Source organism: Leuciscus leuciscus (genome assembly GCF_965113295.1).
Source record: "Leuciscus leuciscus genome assembly, chromosome: 3".
In the NCBI taxonomy this organism is placed as follows: Eukaryota; Metazoa; Chordata; class Actinopteri; order Cypriniformes; family Leuciscidae; genus Leuciscus; species Leuciscus leuciscus.
This window is the reverse complement of record NC_138727.1, coordinates 58,487,495-58,511,225: the sequence shown is the minus strand read 5'-3', so window position 1 is coordinate 58,511,225 and position 23,731 is coordinate 58,487,495. Positions and strand designations below refer to the sequence as shown.

The following is a 23,731-nucleotide window of genomic DNA, read 5'->3' as shown; positions in this document are numbered from 1 at the left end:
GAATTGAGACAGCCCTACCCCTTCACGTGCACACGCAAAACAGAGGGGAAGGGGTAAGTGAAGGGGTAAGGGGTAGAATTGGGATTGGGCCTTAGTCATTTTATTGTTGTGCTGCTGTGACGTAAATTTCCCCCTGGGGATTAATAAAGTTTATAAAGTTTATCAATCTTATAAAAGTGAATTTTGCATAATATGTCCCCTTTAATATAGAGCAGAAAACTGTTAGAATGCAAAAAAAAAAAAAAAAAACCTTACCGTGAGATGGTATTTTAGTTATTGATTATAATACAGAAATCATTCACTTTTGTCTCAGGTATAGTTTTGAGAAGCAGTAACTGCCTAATAGCTTGTTTACTCCGATATCCAAACAAGAAATGGTTGAAGCTGGGGACGTTCAATGCAGTATTATGTTGTATTTGTATAATTAAGTTTTGGTTTATACCTTATTTGTATCTTAGACATGTCAACATCTTACACATTACTGACTAAACCCACAGGATTTTCCGTCAGGAGAGGGGATGAGGAGGGGTCGGAAAGATCAATGTCAAAACTAGAAGCATCAGCTTCTTGTCTGGGATTTGTCGTGTCCCGCCGCATCCAGTTTTTAGTTGCGTTTTGCTGCTCGCGTCACATGTAGACACGGTGACATTGAAACTATTGCAGGTGTTTCTCGTTGCAGGTTTTTCAGTTGCAAATCTTTCAATCTTCATAATTTTTATATGGTTGTCTGAGGTGGGGGCACAAGATTTTTTTTTAAAGGATTAAAGGGGGCAAAACCCCAAAATATTGAGAACCACTGTTTTCGCGTCAAATTATCAGAATTTAATTTGACATTGTATGACGTAACGGAGCCTCGTTTGCTGAAATCACGTGACTTGGCCAGCTTTGATATGCACTTTAAAACACAGATTTGAAACAGAATATTGATATATGAATATTCTGAATATTCATACCTTTTTATCATTTAATGTTTTATTTGAAAAGGAAAAAAGAGAAAAATCTGTCACATGGACCCTTTAATACACAGATACAATTTATAAAATATTACAGAAACAACTCTAAACTTGTTAATCAATTCATGTCACATGAATATAATCCATTCCTTTCTGCAGAATGGAAACTCGGAAGATGCGTTTCATTTTTCATCTGTAGTTGTGATGTGGGCCTGTCCAGCGATGAGACAAAAGTTGAGTAAAGTTTAGCTTGTGCTTCATCTTACTGTGGCGTCGTTCTGTGGCTACAACAGAAATAAGACACACATTTACATAAATCAACACTACAAATGGTACAAACAATCTGAGAAAAAAAAAATATATTTCTGTCATTGAATCGACTCATATAATCCATCTTGTAACAGAAAGAAAAGACTGTTTAGTATCTAATGACTAGTTGATTGACTACTGAGGACATTGTCTTTCTTTATTGATGATACTGAGGATCTCACACTTACGGAAGGTTCTCATATTCAGAAGAGCCCGACTGGTGAACAGCAGGTCTGGGATGGACAGTCTATGGGAAAAACACATTGATTATTGATTATTTGACTGTTGACTCTTTTGCACATGTAATTTTTTACATTTCTCTTACTGGGAGTGTGTTGTACAGGTCAGATGATCTGGACTTGAGGTCAAGACCTGTATATGTGCCTTCACTGGGATCAGTTCTGGGATTGTTCTTCAGGGAAACAGAGAAAAGGACTATCACCATATTACATTTAGAAAATAAATAAATAATAATTATGTAAAAGATTTAAATTGTTACATGACAATCAAATGTGTAATCACTCCAGAGTCTTTACTCATAAAACAATGTACAATCCTGTGTTTTATATATATATATATATATATATATATATATATATATATATATATATATATATATATATACACACACACACAGCCAAATCCACAGTGTTAAAGCTACACTGTGTAAGATTTTCTCCCCTCTAGCGGTGAAATTGTTTATGACTACCAACTAGGGATGTCAATTTTCACAAATTCCCATGATCGATCGTCGTTTAAATTAACGATCAATTAATCGATTAATCGTTAGCCTTAATACTGCGATATGCGTCTACTGCAGTGGCTATGACAGCATGACAGGGTCTGCAAATGCTGCTCAAAACGCTATGTTCCTCACCAAATCAATTAGAATGGTTTTAAATATAAATAAAGGGCTAGCAGGATTGTAAAATGTTTCGATGTGATTGATAATTAAATTAATTATTTAATAATCAAATATAACTACTAATACAACGTGTCAGCAACGCCGCCTCATATGCGGTTAGAATGTGTGACTGTTGTGGACGCGCTCTTCCTGGAACAACTGCACGCGCTGAATGAATCTGCTACCGTTAAACTGGAGCACTTTGCTAGCACGTTATTTATCTAAAAGAAACGCGTCCTATATGAGATGAATCAGATATATTCAAAATAAACGTAATATTACAAATTATATCTGCACAAAATGACGCAAATTCATGCTCAAGTGAACTTGAACTAAGTTACGTGCCATTCATTCAGAACTACTCATGTTGTGGACGCGCTCTTCCTGGAGCAACGCGACACGGCAACTAAACCCAAATAATTTACAACGTTTTATTACAATATTGTTCTCTTTATAATGTTATGTGATATTACAGTCCCAATAGTCATTATTTGTCGTGCACTGCCGTTTGAGCTGCGCGCGCTGAAGCTGACGCTTTACTACAGAGTTAATTCTTAACCAAATGCATCCAATATGAGATAAATCAGATATAGATAGGCCTACAGAAAATAAACAGTATTACAACTTACATTTGCACAAAACAAAATGCACACGCAAACTTATAGTCATGATGAAGGTGTAAAATGGTCCCAAACATAACTCCAGCGCGCTCGCTTTACATGTTTCGCGGTTGAGCAGCGCGCACGCGCATGAAGACCTGCTTAATCGGTGATCGATAAGTTGTATCGATTAAATGTATTATCGACAATTAATCGATCGTCGATTAATCGTTGACATCCCTACTACCAACTGAATATTACTTTCCCCCTTTTTACTTAAGCCCCTACCATTCCGAGGGCGTTTTAACTCCTATGGTGGCCGTATTATTTCAAATCTGCCGACAGTCGCGAGTAATCTCCCCTCGCATTCGTCACGGTGCCACTGAGTGTCAAAATGCGAAAGCCAAAGCTTGAATTTCCAGGTATGTCCCTCTTTGGCTAATGTATTTTCAAGATGGATGCGCAACACGGCTGCCGTCATTCGAGCGACTCGCTCATATGTATTCTAAATGGCAGATTCTACGCTTACGAGAATACTTGATTAGTTGGTGGAAGTAATTACACATTAATGAGCACATATCATTTTGAAAGAACAAAGTGTTTTTTGCTAAGAATCAATTTAACAAAATTACACTGTGTATCTTTAAATTAACACTGCTCAGAGTTTATATAATCCACATTTAAAGAGTGTTATAAGTAAAGTTAATGAGATAAGTGAATAATTGAGTGATGATTGAGCATTATTGAAGACACCTGATGTTAACAAGCAGAATCACTGAAGGAGAAAAACGTATTTTGGTAAACGTAACCATTATGGTGATCAGTGTTTGTTTTAGTTGGGCTCTTGACCCTTAAATCATTCACTTTAGATTTTGTTTGGCTGCTGTACATGAGTTATAACAGCCAGATGAACAAATACAAAAGGTGATCTGATGGTGTTGGTTGTGTATTAATATAATCATTATTTCACAGTCATTTGACCTGAATCACTGAACTCATATAGAGCCCAATCTCTGAGTTAGGTTTACTTTATTAATTATAGCAGCACTGTCTTTGTACAGCATAATATTTTTAACTTTTACAATGTAATCCAAATAATTTCCTAAAAGTTGTTCTTATAAAAACCTTATAAAATCCTTGGCTCCCATCATGCATTGCTGCATGAATAAATAATTACCTTATGTTCAGAGGTGATCTGTTTGTCACCATTGCTGAGATTCATACGCTAATTATTGATGTCTGTGTGTGCCTACATTACATTTTTGGTAATTGATTTGATCATTTTGATTTCATTGACAAGGCTAAAAATGGTATGCTCTACATTACAACAGTGGTTCTCAACCTCTCCTGCAGGGACCTCCTGACAGGCCATGTTTCTGTTTTAACCCTGAAATGGCACACCTGATTCAATTAATGAGTAGTTATTAGAGTAGGAAGAGTAGGAATTAGTCAATTAATCAATTAGTCAACTACTCATTAAGCCTTTAATTAATTGAATCAGGTGTGCCATTTCAGGGTTAAAACAGAAACATGGCCTGTCAGGGGGTCCCTGCAGGAGAGGTTGAGAACCATTTCTCTACAAGGACAGTGCTGCTATAATCCATAAGGTAAACTCAACTCAGAAATTATGCTCTCAATGAGTTCAGTGATTAGGCCAACTAATGATTATGTTTAAACACAACCAACACCATCAGATCACCTTTTCTATTTGTTCATCTGACTGTTATCACTCAGTTACAGTAGGCAAACACAATCTAAAGTTAAAAATGTAAGGGTCAAGAGCCCAACTACTGATCAGCAAACACTGATCACCATAATGGTGACGTACATTATGGTTTTCTCCTTCAGTGATTCTGCTTGTTAACATCAGGTGTCTTCAATAATGCTTGTAACGACAATGACTATGACATGCGGTCACATGCTGTTCAAATTAGTAAATCCTGATCCCCAAGTCTGCTTGAACGGTCAAAATTGCATCTTTGTGGCTCCCCCGAGGGACATTTGAGTCACATAAGGAAACCCTGTTTTCTTAGAATCCCCTCTAAAACCCCCATTTCAGCTCTGGACTCCCTGTGACTTTTACAACCTCACAGACTCGTGACATTCCAGAACACACACACACGTACACACACACACACACGAAAGCCACTAAAGTGCAACGTCATGTAGAAATATGGCTCTTGAATGTATACCTTCCGATATGTATGTGTGTGATTAGCTTTGCCTTATAATAGAGGTGTGTTTTGCTAGAGTAAAATCTTTAATTCTGAAGATTCATTGAAAGAATATTCACTCCATAGTGTTGTAACCCTAACTCAGACCATAAAACTTTACGACCCAAGCCTCAAAGGCATTCCAGAACACACACACACACACACACACACACACACACACACACACACACACTCTGGAACTTTGGAAACAGATATTCTTCCACATAACAAGCCACTGAATGTTGATATGTATTCCTATGTTTCTCAAAGTGTCGTCACTTGCCATAACGGAAACACTGACAACTTTATTGTGTGTTTAATCAAACTTTATTTGTGTGTAATTATGCATATAAGTGTAACGTTATGTTTCCCCAATCTTTACCTGTCATAATTGATATCTCTGTAATCCTCTCCATCTCACGGAGACGAATCTTGACTGCAAGGTACAATAATATGCATTTGATTCCAGGAAATATCATATTTCTAAGTATGAATCCTTTCCCTCATAAGACATATGGTAAAAGGGGGCGTGTTTTTCTTCACACAAAGAAGACTTCTTCCCGCTACAAATCAGAAGTTTTGATTCGCTCTGTCCCCAAAACAGGGCGTAAACAGATGTCTGTTAAAAGGAAGATTCTCTCTTCTCTTCCCTCTCTCATCCTTCCGCTCTCAACTCATCCAACTTCTTTGGACCCTCTTCCCCGGCGCAGCGCTTCTCCAAGGAACATCTGAAGGAGGCCCTGGCCTTCTCCATCGAACGAACCCATGTTCGAGTCGTAACAGCCGGTCTTTGCAACTAAGATTTCCAGCCTCTCCCATCCCGGGAGACGAATCTGAACTTTCTCGGTAACGTTAAATTCAAGTGAGCCTTTACATCGTTTTGCGAAACGACCCAGAAGACAAAGCTAGACGCAAACCAGCCGGACACGCGCACGCGCGCGTCCCCTTTTCAGCATCACACTGAAAGAGTACCACAACTCGCAAGTATATTGATTCCTATAAAAGCTGTTCCAGGTGTCTAGGTCTTAGGTCTGTGATTTAAGTTACCCTCTATCTTCCCTCTATATCTTTCTTTCTTTCTTTCATTTCATGTTTTTGTTCGGTTAAATGTTTATTCGTTTGTTTGCATTTTTACGTACGTTTATGTTTGTAGTTTATATAATCTCTAGCGTGTGCCATTTTATTAATAAACCCATTTATACTTTTAACTGTCTCTGTGTTTGAAAACCCACTTTTTATAAAGTCAATGAAACAAAAGATCTATAAAGCTACAGGCTCTATATTATAAAACTACTTTGAGTAGTTTTAATTTATAAACCCAAAGAGGTTTTGTCTTCGTGGCCAGAAGACAAACTGTCTTGGAGTTTTGTAAACAGGAATGCTTCTTCTTAACTGTAATGATCAGACAGTACAGAACGAGGCATTTCCTATAATTGATAAAGTAAATGCATATGCGATTTATGAATTATGACCATGCGTTATAAATATTAATATTGCCAAAATTCCCTATATTCTTGAGCTAATTCGCATTAACCCAGAGGCATTTACGCTACAGCTCAACCATCACTCAATTATTCACTTAATTACCTCATTAACTTTAACACTGCTTCAGTGTTACTTATAACACTCTTACCCCGGATTTACACCAGCTGCGTGTCGGTTCCCTGCTCCGTCGTCCTTCAATACCAGACAGTCTCAAAAACACGGTTTGAAATCAGGTCCGGATTTGTTGCGGAACGGCTGCGGCCATGACTGACAGCTGAAGTCACGAGGACCCACGAGATCTCGCAAATTCACGCATGATCGCGCGATATACGTGCTGAATTGCTGCGGAGCTCTCCGGCATCCGGCAAAGATAGAAGCTCTGCGTATCGGAGTCGGAACGCAGCCGTTCCGCAGTCAGTGAAAATACACACATTGACATCAATGGACTCCGCCGCCGTTCAGCAGTTTGAGTGAGTGTGGACTCATATAAACACTGAGCAGTGTTAATTTAACACTGGGGATTTTGCTGTACATGTACAAAGAAGCTGTAATTGATTTATTAGTATCAATCTGTGGTTCTTTGGCCATCTTACCTCATACTCGTGTATTGCAGATCTACAGTTTATCCTTTTCTTCTGACTGTTAAAAAGAAACGGAAACAAGCCATTTCATTGTTTTGTGTAAAATTCAAATGTACTTTTGCATTAGTTTAAAAGCAAATTATATTACTCTTTGTTGATATATTTTTATTTACATTGTATACAATACGATGATGATGATGATGAATGCCACTGTGATCACTACCCAGACGGACCAACCAGTACCACGATGATCTGAAAGAGGGAGAATATCATAATTAAATCTAAAAACTAAGAATGACACTGATAAATTCTGTGGTGGGTCTAAAGTAGAAAACACAATAAATTTCACATCACAGACAATGTTTAGAGGATTTAATGTCACATTTACTGAACCATTATTAACTCACACATGATGTTTAAAGTCACAGCATCGAATTATTTCTCTCCATGTTCATTGGTGGACTTGCACTTGTATTCTCCACTGTCATCAGAGCTGATATTAGAGATGCTGTAGATTCTTTCAGATCCTACAATCGTTCCTCCTTTAAACCAGCTAAAGTACAGACCCGGAGGGTTTGAGTTACTGATGCAGTTCAGAGTCACTGAATCTCCCTCCACTATTACACCAGATGGACTGATGGAGATCACAGCCAAGCAAAATTATGTTCAAAAGACGTCTTTTCAACGTCTTTGTCACAAAAGCGTACGTTGAAAAGACGTCCACTGATGAGCCAGAATGAACGTTTTTATGACGTCTTTTTTTTGACGTGTTCTGCACGTCCGATATATAGACGCTCATGGATCCTCCGTACAAGGTTAAAAACTAGTTCAAATGTGGTCATTGTGGTCATTTTCAAAGGTCTCATTTAGACTATTTATACTGTTTCTGGACCAAATAAACACTCTCAGCATGCATTAAATTAAAACTCACGTTTAATTCAATGTAATTTCCATCTGTAGTTGCAAAGTATCTCCCAGACAGTGTGTGTTTGTCCAAAAATCATGAAAATAAAAGAAACTACGCACTGCTTTAGACAACTTAGCATCTATTTGAAGTCACCATTGTAGTGGGCAGTGTTTGCTTTAGTTGGTCCCTGTACTTCTTGTGTTAGCTGTTTTTCGGCTGCTGTAGCTGTGTGTTTGTAACACACAATCAGGTGTTATCAGCTCCTTGTTGATGATGACAAAATGAGCATCCTATGTTGTGTTTTTAATTTTGGGTTTATATTTGGCATTTATAGCAAGATTTTGCATATGAATCCCAACAGTGACAATCAAAAAAAAATAAAAAAGCGTTGGAATCAGGGATGAGTTTTGTACTATAAACCCACCCATCATGCATTGCAGCATGAAGCTTTTTTGTTTTGATTGTCACCGTTGTTTTGATTTCTATGCAAAATCTTGATGTCTGTGTGTGACTACATGGTACACTTGCTCTAAACTTTATATCCACCTTCTGTATCTGACTGAAATAGTCAAAGTTTCTGTATTTTATGTCTGTGATTGAGAGCAGCACGAGTGGCTCAGTGGGAAACACTGTCTGAGTCAGAAAGTCTTTACTTCAGATCTGGTTTCTCTCACGATCCACAGATGAGTGAATTACAGATGCTACGTTTTTAACCTTGTACAGAGGTTCCATGAACGTCTATATCAGACGTGCAGAACACGAAAAAAAAAAAAACGTCATAAAACCTTTAAAGGGATACTCCACCGTTTTTTTCATATTAAACTATGTTATTCCCTTAACTAAGACGAGTTGATACATACCTCTCTCATCTCAGTGCGTGCACAGTAAAAAGTCACGCCTGATCCTCTTCCCACTATTGACAGAAGTGAGTGGAAGAGGATCAGGCGTGACTTTTTACTGCGCCAAGTCGAAGTACTCCCAAAAGTGCTATTCCGCCATACATTATAGTTATCCTTTTTAACCCGCTTAGAAAAGCGCCACGTTTTATTTTGTGTCACCCTACTTGGTCGTATAACTACTCGTGTAACTGTTTTTAAATAGGGAAAACGTGGAAGTGTTTGGTCACTTCTAAATTAATTGCTGTTAGATACCATTGAATATACTGGGCTAAGCTAAGTGCTATCAAAGTGTCACCGCGCGCCAGAGCGATTAAGTGCACGCACTGAGATGAGAGAGGTATGTATCAACTCGTCTTAGTTAACCCTCTGGGGACCAAGCTGTTTTTGGGGCCCTTGAGATGTTCTGACATGCTCTGACATTTGTGCTTTTTTCAGTTATTTATAAACATGTTAATGGCAAAGGTGTAAATTCACTCTATATAGCACAAACAGGCCTACCATAATATGCGAGCAACATGTATGTAGATGTTTGTATTTTTAAGAGAATAATGTTTATGCGTGGTTATTTAAAAAAATAAAAATGAAAGTTGCTGAAATAAGACCACAAAACTCATACAAAATATGTGCCCACAAGACTTTTGACTAATGGATGTTTTCTCTTGGAGTTCTAGCTTCAAAATTATGTGAAAATAGTCTTGCTTTATCGTTCACAAAAAAAAAAATACATTGATTTAAATGGTGTAAAACAGGTTTTGCTTGGAAAGCCAATATGCGAGGGGGAGGAGTAGTTTACACCTTAGATTACCCAGTCCCACCCACTCTGCATAATGACTCTGCATAATTAGCCATTCATTCAGGTGTGACACTGACTGAGCCACAATGCAAGGACAAAATAGCCTATATATTTAGAAGAAGACTTATATTGACCATTTAAGATTTTGCTTACATCTATCTTGTAAATATGTTTTGCTATTTTATTAAAAAGGTTACAATTACAACAATAATTACAATTTCAGCAATATTTCTGCAAAAAAAGTACTCTTTCTTTGTAAAAAAAAAAAAAAAAAGATTATAGGCCTACATTTTATCATATGTATTCATTAGTTTGAATATAGCCAATGTAACGGGTGTTATATTTATTAATTAATTTCACTCAAAATCTCCCTTTGTTATTATCATTTGTTATATCTTTCATTTTGCATTCTGGAGTTTCATTTATTCTTCTAATATTGATTTCTATTAATTGAGATGTCATATTTCTATGGTTACATGGTCATTTTTCAGTTTTGTTAAATAGGGTGCGTGGCTCCTTTAAGATGAATGATCTTTCATGTTCCGGTTCCGGTTGCTCTCCTTCAGTTCGCGGTAAATGCGACTGAGGAGAGGTGGGTTGTGCTGACGCTCTGTCTGAAAAGTTTTATATGAGTTTTGTTTATCGTAATATAACATGTAATTTGTTCTAAAACACACTTTAATCTTATTCAAACATATATGAAGTTTGTATAAATGATGTTATGAGTTATAGCATGTATTGTTGGAGAGAATTAAGCATGAGTGTGCAAGCTCTGTTGGCTAAAATAATGCCTTTCACTGACAGGCTTAAACTGTGAAAGAAGGCCACAGACTCAAGCTTGCAGTGATCTTTTATTTTTATTCATACAGGTATGTTCACTTTCATGTTTCTGTTTATATTGTTTTTAATTTATGTAAAATGCTTTATTTTTTTATGAAATGTAAAACAATATTGAGTTGTTTATTTGAGAAACTCAAATATGTGAAATGAGTAAAATGTCGTTCAGTTCGCGGTAAATGCGACTGAGGAGAGGCTTAAACTGTGAAAGAAGGCCACAGACTCAAGCTTGCAGTGATCTTTTATTTTTATTCATACAGAATAAAATCCGGCCTGTGGAATTTCTGTTGTCCGGTCTCCTTCTATATCAACACACACAACGCAGAGTTCCAACAGAGACCGGTCACATTGGTGCCGTGACTTTTATTTGATGCAAGTCATCGTGGATCCTCTTTGATCAACGTCAGCTTGGTCGCCGGGGTTTGCTGCATTCTGGAACGTCCAAATTCTGCCTGTATCTGTGCCAATGGAAAGACAGGTTGGACATTAGACTGTATATAATTAAAAAAAAAAAAAGGTTGAAACTTCATATTTACAGAAAAAAAGAGAGACAAAGAAAAGGTTGAATTTGAACAAGAGCAATTTTTTTTTTGATTATTTGATTGTGTATTACTCTTAGGTGTGTACACATGTGAACAGTTTTTTTCTGTGGTCATTATCTGTTTCAATTTATTTTTGTTGATCTGTAAAACTCAAGATGTCACAAAATAGTGAGAAGACAAGTTACTCCCCTAATGATGGGTTTGAATTGGGTTTTGCTAGGGGGCGTATATTTGGTGATCTTGAACAGACACCACTCAGAAGGACAGTTAATATTGGCTCTCCTGATTTCTGTTCTACCCGTAATCCTGGTAGAGTACATACTACTGAATCAGAAAAGTGTGAAGGTGCTGCTTCAGACAGCCGAGACCACAGTAACGCTGACTTGAGTAGTTTAATCACACAGCTTGCTCAACAAATAGGGCAGTCAATATCTGATCAACTGAAAAAGAGCAGTGAAAAAAATGAGTGTCCTGAAGTTCAAAAGCAGAGCATAGGGACGAGCCAGGTTCTCATGGAGTCACCTTCTCTTAATTTGACTGGCATGAAGTTAGTGATGAAGCCTGATGTTAAGGCACCTCCCTGTTTCAGAGGGGATGGATCTGACAAATTATCAGTACACGAATGGGAAGAACTCATGGATGTTTATTTGAGAAAGAAAGGTGTTCCTTTAGCCGAACAAGCGGATGAGATCATGTCGAACTTAATGGGAAGAGCCAAAGATGTAATCAAGATAGCACTACGCAGCAACCCATCGCTGAAGCCTAAAACAAACCCAAGAATTGTCACAGACATACTCAAACAACACTTCAGTGAATTGACATATTCATCTATGCCGCTTGCTGACTTTTATGGCACTTTACCTGTAGCAGGAGAGAATGCAATGGAATATTGGATTCGACTTAATAAAGCTGTTGATGTTGCTGATGAGGGTTTGAGAAGGCAGGGCAGAAGTATTGAAGATCCTACTCGTGAGGTGACACAAATGTTTGTTAAACATTGCCCTGACCAGTCTCTGTCTGCTATCTTGAGGTTCAAGTCTGCTGATAGGTGGACGGCGGCTGAAATACAAGAACGTCTTGATGAATATCAAGCTGAGAAAAGAGCACAAATGAAGGCGCAGTCTAATCGTTCTGCCTTTGCAAAGACTGTAGCTGCCAATGCCCAAATGTCGAATTTGGATGATGGAACATCTGGAAACGAGCTGAAAGTGTCAACAGGTCGAAGTGAGTTGCCAGTTACACCATCAGGTCAGACAGGTGACAGCTGCACTCAGTCTCTTATCAGTTTGCTCGATCGTGTGCTGAAACAAAGCATGCAAACCCCCTCTGTACCTGTAGATTCATTTAGGCATGGGAATGTGAGCAGGAAGTTTTGCAAAGTGTGCAGAGGCATGGACCACTCTACAGTTGCACATTGTAGAAGAGACGGTTTATGCTTGTTTTGTTTCGAACATGGACACAGGAAAAGGGAGTGCCCAAAGTGGAGTAGTCATGACAGTCTAGAGGCAAACTACTCGCCACGAGGAGCTGGACCTTTAAACCATTAGACCCACATTTGGAGAGGGGATGTGTGGGTGATGATCAAACCCTCATAAGTGATCTGGAGCTGCAGTATGTGAATGCATGCCATACTGCATCTGATGGTACTTGCGTGATATACGCACAAAATATGCAGACAATAAAGACTTTTGATGAGCTTTTCTATACTTCTGTGATTTTAAATGGCCAGTTCCACATGAGAGGAATGCTTGACACTGGCTCCATGTCTTGTACCCTCAGTGAGACAGCTGAACAAAAGTTGTTGGCTGAAAATGCTGTCTTGGACAAGAAATCACTACCCGGGAATATCGTTCTTGTCGGTGTTGGGGGTAGGACCGCACAGCCGAAATGTTTGTACGAAGTTAGTATGAAAGTGTATGGCATCAGCTGTCGAGTTCCAGTTCTCGTTGTTCCAGGACAACATGATGATTTAATTCTTGGCTCTAACTTGATTAAACATGTTGTGAACCGAATGAAGAACACAGATGAGTATTGGGACTTCATATCGCAACGTGCTACACAGTTATCACCGGACGGTGAACACTTTTTGGATGTTATGTCAAATCTCACACGCTGGCGACATGATGAGATCCCTAGCAAAATCGGAACAGTAAAGCTCCATCATGCTGTCACTCTTGCTGCTAACCAAGAGCATTTAGTGTGGGGAAGACTGCCCAGCAACACTCCATTGTCCCTAGGGAGCACCATTCTCGTTGAACCAACTGCCTCCAAGACTATGCCCAGAAACATCATGGTAGCTCGTGTGATAACATCTATGTGGGGTGATAGGTGGGTACCTATGAAGATAACCAATTTGTCTGACCAACCTGTCACGTTAAGAAAGAATCGGAAATTGGCAGATGTTTCACCTTGTCTGGCTGTAGAAGATTTCACAGTTTTCCAGGGCACTGGAAAGATTAAGGAAGGTAGTTCAGAGGTGGAAGCTACCCCAAGTTGTGCTTCAGATTTGAGATTGCAAGATGTTGGGTTAAGCGAAATTGACATCAGTCACTGCAAAGTAACTGAAGCATCCAAAGAGAAACTTTTGCAGTTGTTAGTGGATTACAATGATGTGTTCTCTAAACATCCCTTAGACTGTGGTGAGGCTAAGGAATTTGAACACCGCATCCGACTTACAGATGAGAGGCCATTCCGGTTGCCATATCGGAGGATCCCTCCTGCTCACTACCAGAAGTTGCGTGAGGTGTTAACCGAAATGGAGGAGCAAGAGATAATTAGAAAATCTGTAAGCGAATATGCATCGCCATTAGTACTGGTGTGGAAAAAGGATGGAAGCCTCCGCATTTGTACAGACTTCAGGTGGCTTAATGCGAGAACACTCAAAGATGCTCACCCACTCCCTCATCAGTCAGACTGCCTTGCTGCTTTAGGAGGTAACAGTTTCTTCAGCACTTTGGACTTAACCTCTGGATTCTATAATTTGCCCATGCATGAACAAGACAAAAAATACACCGCTTTCATTACTCCTATGGGACTACATGAGTATAACCGCATGCCACAAGGCTTGTGCAACAGTCCAGCTTCATTCATGCGGATGATGCTTAGCATTTTTGGAGATATGAACTTTACCAGCTTACTGTGCTATTTGGACGATTTACTTGTGTTTGCACCCACGGAGCATGAGGCCTTGAGCAGGCTTGAAATGGTTTTTCAACGGCTTAGGTTACATCATTTGAAACTGAGTCCCAAAAAGTGTCATTTCTTGCGTGATTCAGTGAAGTTCTTGGGCCATACTATTTCTGGTCATGGTGTCTCTGTGGACTTCACGAAGGTGGATGTTATATCCAAAATGTCCAAAATGCAACTTATGGAGGAAGATGGTTGTACTCCATCAGCACGAAGAATCAAGTCATTTTTAGGAATGATTTTCTACTATCAACACTTTATTCCTAATTGTTCTTCGATCGCCAAGCCTCTCTTTGCTCTAACTGCGGGTCAGAAGAGACGAAGTAAAGTGAAAGTTAGGAAGCCTGTGGGCACGTTTAGAAAGCTGAATCCAAGTGATTGGACAGAGGAATGCGATATTGCTTTCAATACACTCAAGGAGAGGTTGCTGAACTGTGCTGTACTTGCACATCCTGATTTCTCCAGGCCTTTGATTCTTTCAATTGACGCGTCTCTGGATGGCTTAGGTGCTGTGCTATCCCAAGTTCCAGCAGGGGAAGAAATTGCTCGGCCAATTGCCTTCGCCAGCAAGACCCTGACCGTGTCACAGAAGAAGTACCCTGCACACAGGCTCGAGTTTTTGGCTTTGAAGTGGAGTGTGTGCGAAAAGTTCAGTCACTGGCTCAAGGGGCACACCTTCACAGTTTGGACTGACAACAATCCACTTACGCACATTATGACTAAGCCGAAACTCGATGCCTGTGAACAAAGGTGGGTTTCAAAATTAGCCCCTTATTCTTTCGACATAAAACATATCGCAGGAGTCAAGAACATTGTGGCTGATGCCTTAAGCAGAGATCCATTTGCAAGATCAATTAGTCATAGGCTCATGAATGAGAGTTACAACCGATTACTTACCGAAGCTGATGCTGTAGGAGTAGAAGGAATACAGGATGTGTTTCGTCTGAAGGTTGATTGCCACAAGATAAGTGATCAGGTTGGATGTCAGCCGAGCTGTCATGTGCAGTCATGTGATCCAGTTGCCGTCAAGACACTTTGCCATGTCCAAGATGACTGGGAAATGGCGACGGTGACACGAGCCGTTCAGCTGGTGCAGTTAGTTCAGCAGATTGCAGACACTAGCCATGGTGAACAGCCTCTACCTATGTTCTCTCATGAGGAGTTGGAAAGAAGTCAAGAGCTCGACCTTACCATTTCCAAGGTTCTCCCTTTCGTGCTTCGTAAAAGACGCCCTTCAAGAAGAGAGAGGGAAAAACTCGACTATAGAGCTTTGGCCCTTGTTAAGCAATGGGATCACTTAAAAGTGTGTGATGGGATTCTGTACAGGGTGACTAAGGAACCTATAAGCAGACAGAGGAGACATCAGTATGTTCTGCCTCAGAGCATGGTAGAAAAAGCTCTACACGGTCTTCACGATCTTGCCGGTCACCAAGGACAGGCTAGAACAGTTCACTTGGCAAGACAGCGCTTCTTCTGGCCCAAGATGGAGCGCGAGATCAGAGAATATGTGAAGTGTTGCAGGCGGTGCATTCTGGCAAAAACACCTGAGCCAGCTGCTCGAGCTCCACTGGAAAGTATTCAGACTTCTGCACCTATGGAGTTGGTTTGTCTTGACTTTTGGAGTGCAGAAGATAACAAACAGCGTTCAGTGGATGTGCTGGTCCTGACGGATCACTTCACTAAACTTGCACACGCCTTTCCTTGCATCAATCAGACGGCTAAGCAAGTTGCTCGAAAGATATGGGACCATGTGTTCTGTGTGTATGGGTTTCCTGAGCGGATCCATACAGATCAAGGAACAAATTTTGAGAGTGAGCTCATTGCTGAACTGCTTGCACTTTCTGGGGTCTCCAAATCTCGTACAACGGCCTATCATCCTATGGGAAATGGCATCACAGAGCGGTTCAACCGAACATTAGGAAGTATGCTTCGCTCCTTGCCTCTGAGATCGAAGGATAAGTGGCCACAACAAATTCAGACTCTAACCTTCGCTTACAACTCAACAATACATGAGACGACGGGTTACGCACCTTTCCAACTCATGTTTGGCCGTGTCCCACGATTACCTGTGGACATAATGTTCAAACAAGTATCGAAGGATCCAGTGATTGTTGATTATAGCAGCTATGTCACCACTTTAATGTCTCATCTTCACGAAGCAGCTGAAATTGCTCAAAAACATGCTGTACAAGAACAGAGGAAACAGACCAAGATGTATAACCGCAAGATCAAGGGAGTACATTTGAACAATGGAGATAGAGTGCTTATTGCCAATAAAGGAGAAAGAGGAAAAAGGAAGTTGGCAGATAGATGGGAACCTACTGTGTACACCATTGTGGATAATGATCCCCAGACACACATATACAAAGTGAAGGATGACAAAGGACACATTAAAGTGATACATCGAAACATGCTCTTAGACATCAGTTTCTTACCTGTGACATGTCCTGAGGATGAAACATGTGGATCAACGGTTGCCGATTGCTCGAACGATTCTGAGTGTGAGAGCCAATCAACAAATTCCACTGATTCCTTGGAGGATGAAGATCCTGAAAACGAAACACATTCAATAGTATTGAATGAGGATGTTTCAAAGAATTCAGAAACTTTTGATGTACAAATGGAACAGGATACAGAGGAAAGAGATGATACTTACTGTGTTAATTCTGGTCAAGACAGCCAAAACCAGATGCTCCCTGAAAAAACATTGAGCACAGGAACTTCTGATTGTGACAATGTATTGGCAACATTTGACTTTACTAATTCAGGTATCGTTGACTCCGACTTACCTGTACGTGATGATGTGTCAATGCCAGGTCCTGAACAAGCGCAAGGCACTATTACAACACGGGCTGGTAGAGTAGTAAAAAAAGTCAACCGTCTGATTGAGACCATGGCTCAAAAGCCATTTAAAATGCCAAGTTTGTCAAACAGGTTCCAGAAAAAGTCACAGTCCCTTTTAAGCCTATTCTAATATCCGTGATTGGGTAGGAAGTTTATTTTCTATTTCTTTTTGGGATACATTTTTTTTTTGTTGCCATGTGATGTGAGAATAATGTGAATGAGGATTTGTTGCAAAGGTTAAGTGTGGTATGGTGTATTTGGCAACATACTTTACTAAGTGGTTTTGAGGCCTGATCACCCTCAAATATCTCTGTATCTGTCAAGACAGATAGCTTTCATTGTTGTAACTGTGGACCTTTTGCATTGTGATTCTTTAGGAAATCCTCTTTATGTGCATGTAGAATTTTGGTGAAATTAGGGGAGGTGAATGTAACGGGTGTTATATTTATTAATTAATTTCACTCAAAATCTCCCTTTGTTATTATCATTTGTTATATCTTTCATTTTGCATTCTGGAGTTTCATTTATTCTTCTAATATTGATTTCTATTAATTGAGATGTCATATTTCTATGGTTACATGGTCATTTTTCAGTTTTGTTAAATAGGGTGCGTGGCTCCTTTAAGATGAATGATCTTTCATGTTCCGGTTCCGGTTGCTCTCCTTCAGTTCGCGGTAAATGCGACTGAGGAGAGGTGGGTTGTGCTGACGCTCTGTCTGAAAAGTTTTATATGAGTTTTGTTTATCGTAATATAACATGTAATTTGTTCTAAAACACACTTTAATCTTATTCAAACATATATGAAGTTTGTATAAATGATGTTATGAGTTATAGCATGTATTGTTGGAGAGAATTAAGCATGAGTGTGCAAGCTCTGTTGGCTAAAATAATGCCTTTCACTGACAGGCTTAAACTGTGAAAGAAGGCCACAGACTCAAGCTTGCAGTGATCTTTTATTTTTATTCATACAGGTATGTTCACTTTCATGTTTCTGTTTATATTGTTTTTAATTTATGTAAAATGCTTTATTTTTTTATGAAATGTAAAACAATATTGAGTTGTTTATTTGAGAAACTCAAATATGTGAAATGAGTAAAATGTCGTTCAGTTCGCGGTAAATGCGACTGAGGAGAGGCTTAAACTGTGAAAGAAGGCCACAGACTCAAGCTTGCAGTGATCTTTTATTTTTATTCATACAGAATAAAATCCGGCCTGTGGAATTTCTGTTGTCCGGTCTCCTTCTATATCAACACACACAACGCAGAGTTCCAACAGAGACCGGTCACACCAACATTGGAACATCTTAGTCTATGACTTTATTTTTGACAAAATAGTATTTTATATATATGAGCAGAAAAGCTTATTTGATGTGACAGTATATTCTACAGTAAAAACTGTACCCAAATCTAGTCAACAAAATGTTGTCTTTCATACTTCGCCTGACTGTAACGCAGTAACTGTAACTGTAAAAGCAGTTTATTCTTTCACACACAGACGCGCGATTCATATTTAGGCTAAACAGTCTTTACAAATATGTACCCTTCATTCATCTCACAGAAACGCTATTCATATTATAGAAACGCGATTCATCTTTTTGTTTACATAAGCCTACAACGTTATTCCATAACGTTATTCCACATTAACACTTGAGAAAGGATAACTTAGCCTACCTCACTCCTCAGCGGGATCTGCTCCTCATATCAGCACGGAAAATTTTCTCCATAAGGTAGGCTATATTATGCCTCTTTGTTTACAGCTGATGTGGGGGCGTTTCACAGACTGAAATGGTTCTCAGAATTTGCGTTTGAATAGCACGCGCTCTCCGGGGCGTGGTCAAATTACTTTTGAATGGCTCCTAATGAGCTCGACTGGAGTCGCTCTCTTTTTATACAGATTACAGAAGCTGATAATATTTGTTTTTTATATAAATTACTTCATTTAAAAGCTGCGATCTCAAGCTTTATGCCCGTGGGTCTGTTTGCCTGTTTGACTGAATTTTCGCGGAGTTATAGATAATTTTCGAACGCGTTTCAAATGGGAGTTTACTGACAGAGAGAAGGCAGAAATAGCATCATGTTAGTTTTTCTTTATTTGTCAAAAAGCAAAACACTTTATTTGTATTGTGAGTATACAGAAAAAAAATAGAAACTGAACAGGATCGATTGATGTATTACACGAAAATGAAAGATCAAAATTAACAGAGCATTTTGTGTTTATTTTTCATTGCTAAAAAAAAAAACGAGCAAAACGCGCAGGCGCGTTTTTGGTCCCCAGAGGGTTAAGGGAATAACATAGTTTAATATGAAAAAACGGTGGAGTATCCCTTTAATTCTGGCTTCTCAGTGGACGTCTTTTCAACGTACGCTTTTGTGACAAAGACGTTGAAAAGACGTCTTTTGAACATAATTTTGCTTGGGGGGGGGTTCACTGGGGGATCTACAGGTGAAATATTTGAAATTTCATTTTTAATCTTCAGTTCAAAAGCATGAGACCACGGACTTCATACCCGTCTCAGAATAGCTCAGAAGTGTCACGGTTCATGGATTCATTGACTCGCCCTTGCTATGTGTGTGAGTGTTGTATGAATGGGCGTGGCTCATCAGCACGGCTCGTTATCGCTGATGAGCTGATCAGCGCCAGCTGTTTTGAATGAGGATGTCCTATATATTGTTTGTCACCTCGTCTTGTCTTTGTCAGATGGTTGTCGAGGTTCTCAGGCGCTGCTCACAGTTCTCTCTCCCTCGCTCCAGTTCCTGAATTCCTGTTCTGAGATTCGTCTGCCTGTTCTGTGGATCGGACACGAGTTCCTGTGTTCCCGTTCTGAGTTTCGTCTGCCTGTTCTGAGGATTGTCTGCAGTTGTTCCGTTGCTGCCTGCCCACTGAGTCCTGCGTTGCCGAGCCTGTCATTCTACTGTTTGCCTGACATCTCAACCTGCACTTCCTTTACTATTGTGTTAATAAACACCAGTATTCACTTGCTATTGAATCCTTGACTTTTCCTTCGAGCCATGACAGAATCATCTGACCAGATCATGGATTCAGCGAGTGCAGTTACATTTGAGCAGATGTATGCCGATAATCACGCCCGTATGGACCGTCAGGATGAACAGATCGGTTCCTCGGGTCGGGCGATACAGGCTCTGGTTCCCCCGGAAAATTTCAACATCAACCGACCGGAGCCGCGCATCCCCACCCCCGAGAGATATTCTGGAGAACCGAATATGTGCCGAACTTTTCTAACCAAATGTTCGATTTACTTCTCTCTTCAGCCTGTGACATTTTCTTCTGAGGAGAGTAAAGTGGCACTGGTGATGACGCTGTTATCTGGACGCGCGGCTCTGTGGGGAACAGCGGTGTGGAAGAATCAACACCCATGCTGCTCCTCGTTCCAAGCACTCGAGCAAGAGATGAGCCGCGTTTTCGATCGCGCGGTTGCCGGACGCGAGGCGGCTCGCCAACTTGCCGATCTTCGACAGAACAACAGCTCGGTTTCCGACTATTCCATCCAGTTCCGAACGTTGGCCGCCGAGTGCAAATGGAACGAGGAGGCGCAGTGGGACTTGTTCCTGCATGGGTTGGCTGATCGTGTTCAAGAAGAGATCTACACGTTGGATTTACCCAAGACTCTTGATGGACTGATTGAACTGGCACTACGAGTCGATGCACGATTACAACAGAGAACGAATCGATCGTTCCAGACTCCAGTGGGGGATTTTGTTGAGTTCCCCAGTCTCAGGGGAGTGAACACGGTCAGCCCCTCGGACGATCCTGAACCCATGCAGGTAGGTCGAGCTCGGCTCTCCCGGGAGGAGAGAGAACATCGCCGTTCGAGAGGTCTGTGTCTCTACTGTGGAGAGGCCGGCCACTTCATCTCCACCTGTCCTTTAAAAGGCCAAGCCCGGCGGTAGGACGGAGGCTACTGTCGGGCGGGATATCCTTGGCCAGACCCTCGACCGCCACTCTCCTCCCGGTGAGACTCCAGTGGGCAGGCCACGCCTTCAACGGCCAGGCGCTGGTGGATTCGGGAGCGGAAGGGAATCTGATGGACTTTTCCTTGGCTCAGAAACTTCACATCCCCATCACACCTCTGGAGCACGGTATCACCATCCACGCACTAAATGGACAGGAACTTCCGGGCATCACTCACACCACTGGACCCATCACACTTATCACTTCGGGTAACCACACTGAGAGGATCTCACTCTACCTCACTCAGTCACCTCACGCTCCCATTGTCCTCGGTCATCCATGGTTGGTGAAACACGGACCCAGGATAGAGTGGGGTCAGAACTCCGTGTCCAGTTGGAGTAATCAATGTTATGCCTCATGTCTTTCGTCTGCTGTTCCGTCTGTTTTCAGCCACCAATTTTCCCCAGTCTGGAATCCGAAGTCGCGGTCCCCTCCGCTCATGCCTTCGTCCAGAGGTGTCACCGCACATGGACTACAGCCCGTGAGACTCTACTCCAGGTGGGGGCGCGCACCAAGGCTAAAGCCGATCGCCACCGGTCTAAGCCTCCCGTATACGTCGTTGGTCAAAAAGTGTGGCTTTCAACCAGGAACATTCCTCTCCGCTCCGTTTCTAATAAACTTGCTCCCAAATTCATTGGCCCGTTTACTGTCACCAAGATCATTAGTCCGGTGGCAGTCCGCCTCAACCTCCCTCCAGCGTACAGGAGGATTCATCCCGTCTTTCATGTATCCAAAATTAAGCCCGTATTTCGTTCTCACATTAATCCGCCTGCCCACTGAGTCCTGCGTTGCCGAGCCTGTCATTCTACTGTTTGCCTGACATCTCAACCTGCACTTCCTTTACTATTGTGTTAATAAACACCAGTATTCACTTGCTATTGAATCCTTGACTTTTCCTTCGAGCCATGACAAGAAGATAACAACAGATTGTCCTCTTGTAATCTGCATTTGGTGAGTTGCTACTTTTGTGGCTTAAGCTCCTGATTATTGTGAAATGCCTCTGATGTTTGTGAAGATTACTCGTATTATAAATGGCAAATAATGTAGATTTTAATATAAATTCTTGCACTTAATATAAATTATTCACCCTAGTGAAGTGGTGATGAAAAATAGGTTGTTAACAAAGGTTTGTTATCTAAACATAATGCATTAACTGAACTGTATACTTTTATTATATACTAAATAAAATAGATACTCACACATGACATTGAGCTGAACCTCAGGAGAGATGTGAGTGTGTCCGTCTACAGCACAGCTATATCTGCCTGAATCCTCTCTTCTGACTGACTGCAGCAGGAGTTCATTGTTTCTGTCTCTTCTCTCAGTTAATGGCTGTGAGTTTCTGTACCAGATGAATGTTGCTCTGTCAGTCAGAGCGCAGCTGCTTTTACATCTCAGAGTGACTGAATCTCCCTCTGTCACTCTCTCAGGAGACTCCACCTGAAGATCTGAACACAACACACACATTATATCTAGTGCTGCTGTCATACACTGATTATTATTCAACATAATGCACAGAAGAAGAGATAAACCTCATCAAAGTCACCTGTGACAGTAAGAGTCACTCCTGGATTACCAATATATTTTCCATTAGGTTTATTAGTGATTAATCTGAAATAGTACATGTGTGAATCCTTCAGTGTCACATGACTCAGTCTGATGGTGCAGTAATTCTGTTTATCTCCCAGATACTGAAGCCTCTGACTGTATCCAGGGTCCTTAGACAGATCTGGAGGCTCAACATTATCTTTTACCAGTGTTTTGGTCCAGAACACTTTCATGATCTGATGTCCAGTAGGGTATGTATAAGTGCAGCTCATTATCACTGTTGAGTCCTTTAGTGCACAGATGTGTGAAGGACTGTAACTCACACCCCAATCATCCCACTGGCTACAGACCCCTGAAACACACATTAAAGGGATAGTTTATATAAAAACGATTGTTTCATAATTATTGACCCCTCATTTTAATTACATTCTGCTTTTTTTTTTTTTTGTAGAACACATGAAATGCTGACATTGCAAAAACATTAATATAATCATTATTGATGCACATATTTATATTGTATATTAATTCCAATCAGAATGATTTAAACATTTATCTAAAGTTCTTTTTAATTTTATCTCTGACTGCCTTTATTTTTTACTTTATTTGCCAGAATTTTTTTTTCACAAATTTTTGTTTGTGAAAGGGGTTTTAACAGGGTGCTGCCGGACTCATGATTTTAAAAAAGAAACACTTTGATGACGAGTGACTAAAGAACAATAAAATATTCTCCATCAGGAGCGACTCACCGTGAATCATGAGCAGAAACACCAGAGGAAGGGGAGGAGCCATTATCAGTGACATCACTACAACAACAAAAACACAGAATCACACAGTTGTTCCTAATCCTGGACGATCCCCAGCATTTTAGATGTCTCCTTAATCAAGCACACCTAATTCAGTTCATCAGCTCGTTATTAAAGATAGGCCGCTGTCGGTAGCCTAAAAGAGGCCTAGAAATAGGGTTTCGTTCCGACAAACGGGGCACTAATTTTTCTTTTGCTCAATATGTTCAACGTTAATAAAAGGTATCCAAGCAAAAAGTTCTCCACGCATTATCCTGCAGTTAATGAGAAATTGTAATTTATTGGCGCGCTATATTGACTGCGTATTGAGACATGTAAAACGGTTGAGCTAGATTTTCAACCAATCAGCATCGAAAATG

General features: G+C 40.4%; 1 protein-coding gene across 1 annotated transcript; it reads right to left on the bottom strand.

Moving 5' to 3' along the window:
* Positions 1-1,001: 1,001 nt before the first annotated feature.
* Positions 1,002-23,483, bottom strand: LOC309493788 (uncharacterized protein). The gene is made up of 8 exons (XM_082163033.1): positions 23,316-23,483; positions 22,568-22,921; positions 22,221-22,469; positions 7,218-7,296; positions 7,057-7,102; positions 1,588-1,674; positions 1,451-1,509; positions 1,002-1,237 (listed from the first exon to the last, which is right to left on the bottom strand). Exons 1-8 carry the CDS (start codon positions 23,368-23,370, stop codon positions 1,216-1,218), a joined length of 951 nt encoding a protein of 316 aa, XP_082019159.1. The 5' UTR covers positions 23,371-23,483; the 3' UTR covers positions 1,002-1,215.
* Positions 23,484-23,731: the final 248 nt, after the last annotated feature.